This window comes from Dermacentor andersoni, chromosome 5, assembly GCF_023375885.2.
Source record: "Dermacentor andersoni chromosome 5, qqDerAnde1_hic_scaffold, whole genome shotgun sequence".
NCBI lineage: Eukaryota > Metazoa > Arthropoda > Arachnida > Ixodida > Ixodidae > Dermacentor > Dermacentor andersoni.
In genome coordinates this window covers 177,681,785-177,696,813 of record NC_092818.1, presented here as the reverse complement: position 1 = coordinate 177,696,813, position 15,029 = coordinate 177,681,785, and the positions used below count along the sequence as shown (strand labels likewise).

The 15,029-nt window shown below is 42.2% G+C and overlaps 2 protein-coding genes across 13 annotated transcripts in view; one reads left to right on the top strand and one right to left on the bottom strand.

Moving 5' to 3' along the window:
* The window catches only part of LOC126531667 (uncharacterized), a 698,627-nt gene that overhangs the window by 638,595 nt on the left and 45,003 nt on the right, over nt 1-15,029 (top strand). The gene's annotated exons all lie outside the window — the stretch shown is intronic.
* cpo (RNA-binding protein) overlaps nt 5,866-15,029 on the bottom strand; it is a 153,921-nt gene continuing 144,757 nt past the window's right edge. For 9 of the 12 annotated variants that reach the window (XM_055071359.2, XM_055071362.2, XM_055071355.2 and 6 more), the window contains 3 exons: nt 13,720-13,827; nt 11,105-11,196; nt 5,866-7,089 (listed from right to left, as the gene is read on the bottom strand). In XM_055071359.2, the coding sequence (XP_054927334.1) occupies nt 7,035-7,089; nt 11,105-11,196; nt 13,720-13,827 (255 nt within the window). In that variant the 3' untranslated portion in view covers nt 5,866-7,034. Of the gene's footprint in view, nt 7,090-11,104; nt 11,197-13,719; nt 13,828-15,029 lie in introns of those variants that run through there. The other 3 variants (XM_055071357.1, XM_055071358.1, XM_055071360.1) reach the window with 3 other exon arrangements.

Here is a 15,029-nt window from a genome sequence, read left to right as displayed (position 1 = left end):
AAGCGCTTCCACACTTGGATCGACTGTGCAGTGGGTGCCTTTCTTTCAGTCTAAAGTGTCATGCAGTTAGGTGTTCTTGAGATGTCGGAAGTAACTCGTATTTGTTCGTACTTTCAAAATATCTATTTGTCAGCACAAGAATCCAAACTCTATAAAGAGTGTCCTTGTAACAGGTGCGAAACATGTGGACTTAAACACCACTTTTTGATGCTTTCTTTTTCGCCCATGCATTCCCCTGTCGAAATGAGGAGCTTGTGTTTCTATTATATCACGAAGCTTTTTACAAAAATGCAAGTATTATATATCTTTCAAGGCATTGATCAGGGGAGGGATAGGGCAAAACCCCTGAATAAACAGACACGACAGCATGGGGATACTAGTTAAACAAGAAAGACGAATTGTGCAAGAGCCTACAATTTTTAATGATATGTTTCATTCTTTAGCGTTTGAACGCTTGACGTGTTCAGCTCAATACAGTGCTGTTAAGTATGTCATTGTCTTTAAGAACGGCAACACCAACTAAGCATACATACGTATCAAAGCTATAGGGTTCATCCTACTCTATTTTTTTTATTCTACATGCCAAAGTATTATTGGTGTTCTTGGAGCACGAGTAAAAGGTTAACAAGCAGGACACCATTCCTCACAAGACTTTTGCATACTGTACAAGATATTCACTTTGCATCAATATTTGCATTATTAGACAGCTCAGCCTCTCCATCAGACTAGACACCAAGCACGACACGTCCATGCAGATTAAATTTGAACGTGAATATGGGTCGTCTCAAAACACAGTAAATGATGAAATTTTTGCTCATATTTTTTAAACTTGTCTTAATTCGCGTCAACACTCCGTTCAACACAAAACGCAACTTTTACGTCATAAGAGTAATCTGGAATATCATGCTTTCCTCTGTAACATAGTCCCAAGCTAACAATACAGCAATAAAGTTTGACGTCGTCAGTTGATTGTACGACTGCCACAGGCTTTACCAGAGAAGCAACACAATGATATTTATGCATATAAAATTGCCTTGGCCAGTGTTCCTTTAGCGTGGTGGAGTCTGTAAAGTGCACATTGTGTAGCTTCTATGCATTTACTCAATCAACTAATAAGCAAATAAAAATGCAATGTGGGAGCGTGTGTATTCAGCAGCTCATGCACCTTGGCAAGTCAACTGAACTCTAATTGTATGTTTTCTGCGTAAATGCTTCCATATAGAATTTCTGCTCATTTGTTTGACAACTACATTATGTGCGAAAAAAATTTGCTAAATGACGGTAACAGTTGCTGACAATGAGTAGGACCGGGTGTAAAGGTAGGTCAGACACTAAAGTATTTGTTTTGGTATGTAGGTACATACAATGGGACAAGGAAACCGCTTATGGGTGATCTTTACTTTCATCCTAAAACCTCTTCAACATTGGTTTTGTGAGTGTCAAATAAAACGTTGACCCAATACAATGTTATGGTTTCGGATTGCAAGAAATAGCTGCAAAGCACAAAATAACATGGATTTCATGTTGTTGCGCACGGCATCTACTCAGCATCGCGTGCTTAGATCAAAGACGCATTTGTGTGCCTTTTATATTTGTTGCTTATTATGCTTGATGGGCAAACCTAAAGACGTCCCGATGCACTTACTTTCGTTTTTTTTATTACGTAAGTTACGAACGTGAACAAACCTAACCTACGATCAACAAGTGTAAAAAGCGTGATTGATAATCTTTGCTCCCCTTAACTCAAACGCCATACTGTGAAGTGATTGTCTTCTGAATTTTCTAATGATTAAAGACGGAACGTTCTCTACAGAGTAAGCTTCGCCTCGACAACGCTTGTTTTGACCTGAGCCTAAATGCTGAAACTACCGGCTACAGAAAGCACAATCTCTGAGCGTGCCATTCCTCCTGTGACTGCGTAAAGGTTCCCATCTGACCCAGTCAATTGAGCTTTCTAATTACCCCTGCGTAGGATTGCCGCTTTGCAAAGCGAGCCCGGAATTTCTTTTCTGTTTTTCTTTTTTGGTCGCATGTTAAGCTGAGAGAACTCGGAGCTTAGAGGAGCAAATATTTTGACAGTATATAACAGCGTGATTGCGGTAAAAGGCTTTGTGTTCTCAGTATGGTCGTAATCACTGAAGCTGATCACTGAGCAAATGATTCATAGCGATCGAATGGAATTATCAAAGGAACAATAATCTTCTGCATTCATTAAGATTGATGTATCTTCCACGAAACATTTGCTTCGCCCGCTGCCGTCGTTGCTGAACTTAACTAAAGCGTTTAAATCTAAGAATGTCTAGCAGAATTAAGAAAGGAAAACCATCATCTGACTTTAGGCAGTAGGGCAACTAGAGGGTCGATAAATTTGCTGTTTTTGCTACAAGACAATTACGTTAACATTTTGATTGTGTGGTCCCATCAAACCGGCTGTGCGCTGCTTCGCGTACTAGCATAATAATATGTTCACATCGACCGAAAAATTCGCTGCGGACACATACCTCTACGTATCAATGGCTACAAAGCACTTGAGCTGCTTGCTCTCCGTTTTGAGAAACAGAATGAGTGTTTCAGAATATGTGGCCTCGTTATGTAGAGAAGCTATTCACACAGCTTTGTACCGGCATTCGGGCCTTGAAGGTTAATGTTGCATGCTGCCTGCAGTCTCGTACCTTCGGTGTCAAGCTTGTGCTCATTCCCTCGTCAATTTGTCTTTTCGTAAAGGTGATGTCTTAGGTAATTGTGGAATGAATTATTCCAAAACCACAGAACAACAAACCTGAGGCAGATCATCCCTCCCATATTTCCCGAAACATTTGGGGCTAAAATTACACACTGGACCGGCAATAATACGCACATAAACGTACACACTTTTCAAATTCTGGCTCCTGAGTGATCGGAACTATTTATAAAACTGCTTATATAGTGAGCTAATATCACCCTACCAGTATATTTTCCTTATTGTCCTGCCAAGGACTTTGGGAAACACCGTAGATGCCATGTTTATTAATACCGGACTTCCTTTTTTGTTTCTTTCGCCAAAATGTTGCCTGAGTAATGAACACGGTGTTTGACCATTATACAATAGACGATAGGAGGACAGTAACCTACAATTGCATGAATCAAGCGTGCGCTTAACGTTTTCAGAGTAACAAATCTGCAAATGCTCTAAAATCAATGTGTCATGCTTGTAATACAGCTGTTATTTTAGTGTTAACGATCTTCATTTTCCTTAGAGCATATTTTATTGTGCACTTTTGTGAATAACCAAATGCTCTATTATTCGCCTATGAATATACCTGAGCACACATACAGGAGAGTTATGCTCCAAACGTCGATTTTTCACACTAGTACACAAATCACCGAGCTTGTATTGCGTGTCTTTAGTTACGATATCATACAGCCGTCTAGCACTTCAGTATCATTTTTTTTCGGTTAGTTCACCAAGCAAGAAATAATGACTGTCGTTTGAAGCTGTACACACACACATAGGCTTGTTACCTTTCTTCTTAATAAATCATCGTGAAGACAAAACCTTAGTGTTCAACATAACTGTAGCTTTATCTAAATAGTGTTAATGCTAATAAAACAACGCTTTGCTGAACTTCTAACGGACCTATTTGAAATTTTTCATCTGTTGAATAGGAATTCTTTGGACCAGTTCCTTTTTTTTTTTTTTTTGTTCTGCCGTATAATCATTGCATAACGGGTTGAGCTACCGGCTACACAGGTTATGACGGACTACGAGCTCAAATCCGGCACTGTTAAAACATTTCGCAAGAGTAAATGGGCGTCATAGTACAAGTGCTGAAAGAAGTTCGCTGCCAGTATTTGTATTGAAGACGCAGTGCGATTGAAGAATTATGTGTCCTGTAGGACCCTCAAACAAATATGGCTGGCAAGAGCCTAAATATTTGCCGGAATAACCACTGGCGCTTTAAACTATCCTTATGGAGACTAGCTGTATGATCCCTTGAGAAGCGATGTTGTACGAAGGCTTGCCACCTCAGACTCTTAGTCGCCCAACAGTACGTTTGAAAGCTAAACACACGCCTGCAGGAAGGACTCTCGGAGCAACCCTATCGATGAGTGCTAGTTCAGGCCGCTTCGTGTATACACGCGGGGATTTATTACAGGCTGAGCGCTTCAGGCAATAATGCCGACCCAATGCCAAAATGTGCGCCGTGGAGACTGAATTGACTTGATGTAACAACGAGATGAGGGACGGGATGAGGGCTGGAACTGTTTTCAAAGAAAACGCAAACAAATTATAACACAAGGAAGAAGATGGGGTAAGTAATGGTACCAGCGGCACAAGAACCAAGTTAGATAACCACTAATTAGTGATAAAGTAAGGGTGCTGCTGTTTCCAAGGTTTATTGGCTTTGCCGTAGAAGCAGCTTCCCCGCGATGCATAGATGCTTCGAAAATAAACGTTACTATGCTGGCCGCGCAAACAAGCAAGGGCCGCGGCCGAAACAAACGTGCCACTCTGCTGTCCGCAGAAATGTACAGAAATTTTTTTAGTACCCGGTAATTACATCAATATGCTAACGCCGCCTCTCTCTTCGTGAAGTGTCGCATGAGCACGTCAGCGCCAATTAATTCCTACGAATGAGATGTTCAGAAAATATTTCAGCCCACGACACAAATTCTGTGACGAGCTTTCCTCTGTAAACGACGTAGTAGCCGTCACTATGTAAATATAATACGCGCGAAACGCTTCATCTCTTTAGTCATATCGCTTCGATTTCACCTGCATCGAAACGCATTCAGCTGGAGCTTCTACTTTCGTATTGGTATCCTACGTTTTTATATACCAATGACAACTGCTCCTGCGGAAACACACATGTCAAATTTACGCAGACTTTGGGGACGAACAGGATCTCTTACGTCGGTTTTGTGTCTGGCATGATAAAATAATAGAACGTAATGAAAACCTTTTTTTTTTTCAGAAAATGGCACCCCTGGTTCCTGTTTCGTATTTTTTCATACCTGAAGATAACATAGTGAAGAATGTGTGTCAAGTTTTCGAATCTACACGTCTATACAAAATGCAGATGGTCCCTTGGTCTCCTTGAGGCACAAGTTGTCTTCTTACAACTCCTTTATCTGACAATAGCGTTACGTATCTGCGTTTCCACAACCCACAAAACTTAGGAAGGTGTGACGTGCACTATGTAGCTTCTTCGAGGCAGTATGAGTACATGAATCTTTCTGTGATTTGAAAACACCAATTAAAGTGAACTTTAGTAATCCTTGACTGGTGCAATTCAAAGTGCCACGCGTCAGTTCAAGGGTGCTTTTGTGCGACCAACTTTAAAAAAGCTTGTATACCACGCGTTCAGCTACGGTTAACAATGTGCTAACAAAGCCATGGCTGTTAGTATGTTCTCTTTGAGCGCTGAACGCATGGCAATTAAGGCATAGTTCTGAAGTCAATCTTTTGTGGAAAGTGCCAGTTCAAAATGTGCGCGTCGTATAGGTCACCTTGAGCAAGATTTGACGTAAATGCAATCGTCAGGTCATTGTAATATCTGACGTCATGGCAAATTATCTTAGTGGCGCAGTGTTCTGAGGTCACGACGACTTCTCACTGTTCTCGCCCTTATTGTTAGTATGGTAGAATATCGTCCACAAATAGGTGTCGAAGCATGTGCACCGGCTTGTTCCTGAAATTTGAATTTTTGCGTGCGCTTACAACTTGGTCTCAAGTGGTTCTTGATTTCGTTTTAGAGCCCAAGTGACGACGATTGCGAGCACATTCACTCATACACTCCATAATTCTCCCGACTCCAAAACAGGTAACTGAAGTATTCGTTTTGAAAGTATTGATGTCGAATTGAAAACAAGGAAGACTCAAAATCAATGTTTATAATTAAATAGCTTTAGTAACAAAAAATACAATACAGAATAATCATGCAAAAATGGTCCAAACAAGCAGTAACATATTCAATGGTTATGAATGAAAAAAGTAGCACTTGTAAATTACATAACAAAATAAACATATCGGCACGACCCAAAAATAATGAAAAGCAAATGATTATTGATAGAGAAAAGGCATTAGTAATGAGTTCAAAGAATACACAAAGTCAGTTGGATTTGAAGGTCACTGGGAACGTTACTGGCTCACAAAAATATATCTCTGAAGCAAAGTATGCTTTGATGTCTGTGATGTTACGCTTTCCCTGTTCACAGTACTATTCTTAAAAAGTCCGCATCTTATTTTGAGTGCTAGCACAATAAAAGTTCCCACTATTAATTAAATAAGTTAAGCTTTAAATTTAGGATATATCTTAATGAAGACACACGATAAAGATCGTCTTGCTATAAATATAGTGATTACAGTTTTTCTTTGTACACTGTGACTAGTACAACATTGTGAACCCAATTTCTTCTTTCTGTTTTTCGGTTCAAACAGCTGTCTCTTTGGTCTCAACATCTATTCGCGATAGTTGTATTAGCTGGCTGTACTTTGGAGTATCATGCAGAGTTCACAAATATCCTTTTCCGCAATTTTCCGCAAGCGCGATCCAACACATGGCACAACCGCGTGAATGTAAGCACAAGACGTCGGGATGCACTGTATCAGCAAGGACAGCTTTCAGAAGACAAAACTTGAGGAAATGAACACTAAGCGCGTACTGAGACACTCCCGATAAAGACGTTTTGAAGCGTCAAAGGTAGTCGGCGCTCCGCACAACAGACTTCTAAACTATACTCATCTATCACACCAATACAGTATCGTCACCTCACACGAATAAAAGCAGCGCTGTGCCGATACGCCGAAGCACTATAAAGGGTAGCAAGACAATAAGACAGTATACAAAACAAAAGAAAACCAGAAAAAAAATATTCACTAAACACTCATTGCTTGCCTAAATAACTTTTTTTTTTTTCATCACAAACTAGTGGCGCCTCCCACGGGAAACGCGATTAATGCAATGTACTGAAAATATTGTCCAAGCCTTCGCCTTTGGTTGCTTGCACTGCAGCCTGCTGTGTACACCTCTCGAACACACACCGAGATTCACCTAAGGAAACTTGAAGCGTTTTCTCGACTGTTGCAGTTCATCATTCACGGGATACCTGTGGGAAGAGCAAACAGAAACACGAAAACTGTGAAGGCCAGTAGCATCCAAACAATCATTAAGATAATGTACGACCGAGAATAACACATGCATAGTATTCCAAGATTTATATCTACACAATGTGGGTTTCGTTCTAACAAGCAGGAAATCTTGCAATGTTAAGAACGAAGGCATACATACAATTATTTTACCCGATCATTTCACCCAATCTGAAAGTTTGGACTGTCGCATGTTCGAACAGCCACTACGATATTCACAACACATAAGCCTGGCTAAGCAACTGGAATAAGCACTTTGAACCATGAGAACCCTTTTCTGCGGTGCGAACGGAAGATTTACTTGGCCCTGTTAACTAATGAGACCATGAGAAATATTTGGACTTGATGAGCCTAACCCAATAATGACACAGGTTATTTCTTGTGAAGAAAACGCAAAGCACACCATTGCGTGAGACCATGCACGTTCAATAAAAGTGAGGTAAATGGGAAAAGACTGGTTTCGAGATGCGGTGACCATGAAAGAGCCACATATGTGATAAATGGTCAAAATTTTTGGCCAGTCTTGTAAATTTCACAAAGCGCGCGAAGGTATGCTCTCCATAGGAACAACCGGTATGACAGTTTTACGTAGAACTTCGTTCGATGTGCCAGTGTTTTCTAATAGTAAGTTATACATAGCATTTATAGTTATTCTTGAAAGTTCATTGCATTATGTGTCTTTGAAATGTGTAATCACGGCATGTTTTCTTTGCAATAGCAAATTTAGCTTATTGACTGCACTGGCTCTTGCCATCCTGTGAAGCCTTCGGATTGATACGTTTAATAACACAAAAGCAAACAACAAGAAAGGCAGGAAAAGATGCAAGCTGGGCATTCAGTTTTGGAGGAATCCTGGATGGCATCAACATGTCACCGCGAAGGTTTCAGCAAGGAGCGCGATATCTCAACCTTGCTAGTGCAAGTTTGTCAAGATGCAAAGCGGTGACTGGTGAGCAAGAACACGTAAGTCAGTGACGTCGTGTGCTAGAGAAACCTGAATTTGATCACACGTCTTTCATTAGCAGTTTTATGTAAGAGCCTTAACTTGTTTTCTTTTTTTTTTGTAGTTCTTAACTTACCTAAGATGATATTACTAAGCTCACAGAATTGTCTTTTCTGCAGTGTTTTTGTTCGAGTGCCAACTTTTTTGCGAGATGCTATGTGTACTCTTCCAAAAAAGTTTCTTTTACGAGAAGCATCGTTCGTTACTCTGTTATGCTGCCCTATTGAGCGTGAGTACATACTGGGGCGCCATCTGCCGCCAGCGGCCGAGTGACTTGTAATTGGATCATGTGCGTCGCGTCGACTTCGGCAGCGCCGGGTGTTACGTTTTCCAGCGCAAGTTGGCGGTTTCCAGCTATTATTTGTTCGTAAGAGTATTTCTTTTTCTATTTGATTGAACTGCTTTCTATGATATATGAGAATTTTCGGTGTTTTTTTTTTCTTTTTGTATCCTTTTGTCAAACCTTGCTGTGTGTACTGCTCGCGCGGCCACTACTCCGCGGAAACGGACGAACACGCTAGCTTTTACGGAACCTGAGTTGTTGTTAAAACCTGGTGGCCCGCCTTTAAAGCAAACCTATGTGCGCATAAAATCATACAAGTTGGCCCTCAGCACTAAAGCATTTGGATGCAGGAAAGAGGTCAAGCAACTGTCATGTGCAGCCTGTAGGACGCGTGGCATCGCTACGTGTCGAGTTTCAGCGTTTATCATGCTAGAACACAAAAGAGAATCTATTCAACGATGCTCAAAACGTCTTCTTCAGCACGGTTTCTCGCTGACGACGTTAACATGCCTGTCTTGTCCTTTTGGTTCAGTCAGATTATCGCATTTTTTTTTTCGTCTAATATTGCATGCAGTTTCATATCTGTGTGATATAAGCGGCTACCGTCTCTTTAGCTTAACTCTTTTAGCCACAACATGATTAGCCTGAAAATTGTTCAAGAAGCTTTGGTCAGAATAATATAGTGCAAGATTATGCTAGCCTTTAAGGTAAGTGTCTCATTAATATGTTGCAGATAGCATTCCTGGACAAAACATGTTAAAACATACCTCCTAACCTGCGTGATAAGACGGCTCACTGCAAGCAGTACGAGCGCTACCAAGGCGAAACAGTGTCACGCGATCCAACATTCGACGCAAAAACGACGGCAGCGCCAGCGCTTCTATTGGTGGCGTTCGTGTCCCCCGTAAATTCATTGGTAAGCGGTTAATGTGCTATCGGCATAATTTGTTGATCTTCCATATTTTTTGTCTTATTTGTAGTTTTCGCCATGTGGAAGCAGAGCAATACTGTACACAAAGTATTGGCTGCGAAGATGTGTTCAATAAAGCACAATGAAAAACGTACACCCAGAAGCTCAGCATTAAGGCTTTGAGTTCACAGAAGAGATGCGGCGTGATGACTTTGACAGTGAATGGCATTATTTCTATAGATACACATTTTCTAAGTTTGAGTCTAAAGTCAGGCAAGGAGAAACTCCCAGCGGAAATTTCATTCTGCCACTTGATAACGTATTGGTTGCAATAGGCTTGCACTCTGTCTCCTATTTACATTATACTCTTGCCGTGAGGGCTACAACTTGCGTGCACCGAAAGCCTGGTGGGCATCTTTCCAGGAAAAAAACGTATTTCCGGGCTAAGAAGTATATTGCGGCAAGACAAGAAGAAAAGCAATTCTAGATAAGTGACAAGCTTGAAATCCGAGTCTCAATGTAAGTTTTATAAAGAAATAAGGGACACCAATGCTTCAGCACTTGAAGCGTCTGCATTATTTCGAACACTTAATTATTGCACTACAGACAAATCAACTCGCTCATAATTGCTCGAGTTTACCGTACCAAACCTGGAGTGCGAGGGACACCGAAGTGGGGGGGCTTCGGATAGGTTTTGAGCTGTGGGGTTTGTAATGTACAGCTGAGTCTAAATACACGAGTGTTTTAATCACTCCGCCCCCGCCGGTATAGGCTGATCCAGACGACGGACCAAGTCTGCGGGCCGATCGGTCACGTGATGCGACGTCACGGCCCGCCGCGGTCCGGTCCGGCGCAGAGCACATCCACACGGCGGACCGCCATAGCAGACGGCAGAGCAGACCAACCAGCTACACTCTCGGCCAGAGTGTTATCATTGTTATCATTCCGGCTCCAGTCCCACATAGCCGGGAACTGCTCAACGAGGGACAAAATTTAGAAAAACCTCCTCGTCACTCCAAGAGGACACGGTGTTTAAAAAATATATCTGCTGCACGCACGTGTAGGGGGAACGGCGTACATGAAACGACTGGCTTGACCAGCTTTTGCTGAGCCGAAAACTAGATTGGATTTGGCTGAAGACACTCTGTTGCCGGACAACATTCGTTGGCTACGCCAAAATCGCTGCGGTTTGCATGCGGTCCGCCGCCAAAACTGAAGCGGGACAAGCCTCGGCGATTTGTTGGACCGCGAGGGCCGCGGTCTTGCGCGGGCCAACGGCGGTACGCACAAACTGATGACGTCCTATCACGTGATCCGCGGACCGCGGTCCAAAAGAGCAATTTGGTCCGTCGTGTGGATCGGCCTTATGCAGTCCGCACAGCCGGGATTCCACCTCGTGCTGCAACCTCGTGCTGCGCGGCAGAAGACAATAACCGCTGAAACATCGCGGCATTTACTAACTCATTCAGCGTAGCTCTCCCATGAAGATACAAGTACAGCCCGAGCATATTAAGTTTGTCATTTACTGAAAATAATGTAGACAACTGTAGCGGTGTAGTCGGCGTCATTTGGGCACTGCATATATTTTGCCTCAGTTCCTCTGTATACACGGCAGGGCTTGCAAAGGGCGACTGACAATTTAATGCCGACCAGCGCTTTTTATACTCAATAATGATAACATTCCCCCGTGTTTGGACAGTTTGTATATAATTATTCAGGTGTAATGTTAGCATCAACCGAATAAAAATTCCAAGAGTGAACCAGAGATAACTTCAGTACCAGGCGTCACCGAATAGCATCCATAACGAGCGCGTGGCGCTGACATCTACATTGCCATCATGAGGTCTGCTAACACCGATACTGCATGAGACCTGGAAAAAAAAATCACCAATAAGTCCAAGCCACTGCTCTTTTTACCATCACTTAAGGTAAAGAACGCTGGTCATCTTCAAGGTGTTAAAATGTGCGTGTTATAAAAATTACTGTGTTTGGAGCGTATGTGAACGGAAGGTCCTTCTTTTCGCATGCGCCAACCTGTGATGCACCTCAGCGTTATCTCTTTTTTTTTTTTTTTTTGCCCAGATATTTCCGTCGCTTTGGAGTAAAGAACAAATTGCAGGTGCGCGAGTTTTGGAGTAAAAAAATTTAAGTGCTCACAAATTTTTTGCGGCTGTATTGCGAGAAGGCAAAAGAGTTCATTTTGCAGATTACTCATCTAAGGTCGCGTGACAGCACTTTGCGTTTCACTCACTTGAGAAGTAACAGTTCCACTGAAATGTAAGGTTCATTACTCCCATTCTCCCATTCAAATGAGGTCTGACTGGCTCTCTGACATTCGGAAAAAGGTGTCACGTCGACGTCTTCGTACGCTATGCACATAGACTATTATAATTTCGGACTTTCTTTGTTATGTGGTTACATGTTTTCTACAGTGTAATGTACTCATATTAACTAACAGTGTGTTAGGCTGCTGCGTCAACCCCTTTTTCTCTGGCAACACTGTAATACACGCATATTAACTAAGCAGGGCACACGACTAGAGTAAAAAGGACGTTAAAGTATGAGGTATTACTTGGCCTTGGGACAAAGATCAAACGCTTTGAAATGCAAACTCGATGTTTCTTGCATTACCACATGATATAAGTAACTAAGAGTGCATATTATTGCAGCGTACGTTACATAGCGGTAACATTCTTTTGTACACTGTACAGAAATGCAGTGACACAATACATGGGCACAAGGACAACAAAAGCCACAACAAGAAACGCTGGCTATGACTATGTTGCTAGTGTTCATATTGCGTCTGTCTTATTGTAGGCCCGCTCCTTCGTACCGTGAATCCCCAGTAACATGCCCAGCGTACTCTCGTTTTAAGCTGTTTAATACGTTGACCTTCCTACACCACCCTTTCTCATACTACGACGTGCATAGAACCTGGAAGCCTACCCAATAACCAGGCCGTTGTCTAATCACAAAGCTAGGTCATCGTGGTAGCGGTCGGAGGACCAGCCCTAAAGTACTGAGGAGATCCTTAATTGTTTTCTTTGGCTATGGCTTCAGTAGGTAGTTAAAATTTCGTACTTTTAGTGAAGTCGAGTGAAGTCGAGTTACTGCTAAGGCCCCTCTACGTTTTTCGTTAAGCGCATAATCTGGAGCTCTACAAAAAGCACCCTGCGTTCAACATTTCAAGCAAAAAAAAATTATTGTTCGTTCGAACATCGATAGCAAATGTCACTATTTTCGCAATATCCAGCAAGGTATGTATTTAAAGACAGAGCCTTTTTAGGCTCAGGTCATGCAGACCTGCCGCTTTTGAAGTACTGAGCAGTGCACCTTGACCGACGTATATATGCACACTTGTGCAGATTCGTCAATGAAACGCCATAGTCGCCAACATATTGAAGCTTGCGTGACTAACAACCTCTAAAAACCATAACAACACTAATTGCTATTCGTACGTGTCAAGGCACAAAGCGACGTTTCCGCGCTGCATTGCATTCAGTCTGAGGGCTACCAGATCTCATACAGAGCCTGTTGCTCTGCGTCAACTTGCAACGAGCCAAAGAGACAGCCGATGTTTCCCGCCACCAAAACCCACCTATGTTTACAGCTGCCTGCCATCTTGATTTCACTCATTACTGAGCGGCCGACGTAGCTTCTCTGGAGCATTATTGTACGCTGTACACTTTCCTTTACCTTCCATCCTGCGAAATTCTAGTGCAAACATCCCTAAAGGCTCTAGGAGGGTGCACAAGATAGCCAAACGTTCAGAGCATACCGAGTGGCAAACAATTCGAGGCACAGCGTCTAGATGTAGCCAAGCTCACAAAGCCAAAAATCGACACTTGGAATCGCGCTACGAATTTAAAATCCGCAATCTGAATAGACGTCTATGTGCATGAATACGATGTTTTCTTTTTGCCAGTCCTATGTCGATTACTGAATGGGCATGCTGTTAGCTTGTGTCGCCTGTAGTCTGTAGCACTGTATGCATTTCGTTTGTATTGTCATGTGCAATGCATAGCGGCGTGTCGAATGTATCGCATCCTTTTCGCGGTTATTGTTTAAGTTCCTCGTTTAATGTGCGTTTGTCTAATAAAACTGATGTCACGCAAGGGATTAGCTTAACCTCTTGAACGAAGGAGGGTTCGGAAGAAGAGCCTATGTGAGGTGGACGGGAAGTCATGAATGAGCGAAGAGACGCCGACCATAGCACAGATGTAGTCAAACGAACGCTGCCGCTCGCAGGCGCTCCGCCTCTACGCCTGACTGTGTTTGTGGAACTACTTTCAAGCCTTTCCGATTTACAAAGCTGTCGGGAACATCTTTACTATGGTTTGCGTCTTGTGTTCCATCATCTTATACTGCAAGTGTTCTTTTGTAAGTATTCTCACCTCTCCCATCTTGTTTTTGGCGAATTCAATGCGGACTCCACCTCGATCTGAGGAGAACAGTACACAGCCCTGCAAGGCATTCATAGCATGTGTTGCAAGGCGGACGTCCTGCAAATAAGCAAAGAGAGAGCCTCAAGTTAAGCCGCAACTTGGATTTTAAGCCCGCTCGTAAGCAGGCACACTGGTTATAGAAATAGATGCTCGTACGTCTTTTAAAGCAACGCTGTCAACTTGAAATCGAGCAAACGATGTCTCAGGTAAACTTAGCGGAACTTCAGGGGGACGGAAGGTTAATTATACACCGCTGATCACCATTGTGGTTCTAGTAAAATCTCATAATCGTCCTGGCTTCATCACTGGCTCCTTCTGTTCATATTTTTAGCTAACTGATAATCTGTGCAACGTTGAAGGTCTGTCGCAATAGTATGGACATATATTGGTACTTTGGCAAGTGACTATATCGCGGTTTTATGGGCAGTTTATAAATGTTAACGTTCAAGTGTGAAGTAAGACAGCGTTGCTCGCCATGCTATTTGCATTATATGCTCTGGGACAGAAAATTTCTTAATGGCTCTGGTGTTGTTTCACCCAAGGTAATGCTTATTTTTTATCGTGATGTTTCAGGTTCTTATTTGAATACTTATAAAAAAACTGCGTTTAAAGCAACCATTAATTTTAACATATAGTATAGCGCTAAATTGGGGACTTGTACAGTGTGCTTAAACTATGGTGTCAGAAAGCATGTCAGGGACATAATAGATCAAGGCCTTCAGTTTGAGCCCTTTCTTTTTTAACTTGTATTCCAGGCAGACGTATACAATTATCAGCAAAGGAAAATAAGGTGCACCAAAGAAATATTTCTACTGCCGAGGCTCCTGTGATTGTTTTCGTTATTTACGAAAAGCAGCGTATAAAACAATAGGTGTGCAAAAGCAAATTTCATGCATGAAAAAAGAAAGAACTGCGCAAGGTACGTATACTCAACAGTAAAACTAAAAATGTGGCACCGAAATTCTATTTGCAGCTATGGCGCTTCTAGCTAACCCATTGAATGCAATATAATTGTGTACCTTTGGTGCAGGGATCAAGCTGATCGTCGCTGTCGAAAAATGGCATAACTCTAGCAGTAAGAATTGTAACCTGAAAACGTGCCGATTTAATTGTAACTGAGCGTCTGTGAGAGAAAAAGAAAATGTCTAGACAACGCTGTGGATAATAAAGCGTTCTTCCTCGCTCTAACTCTGCCTACAGTTAAACCAGTAGCGTTTCGTTGTCGTACGAAGAAAGATAGTGTGCAAAACAGCTGAAAG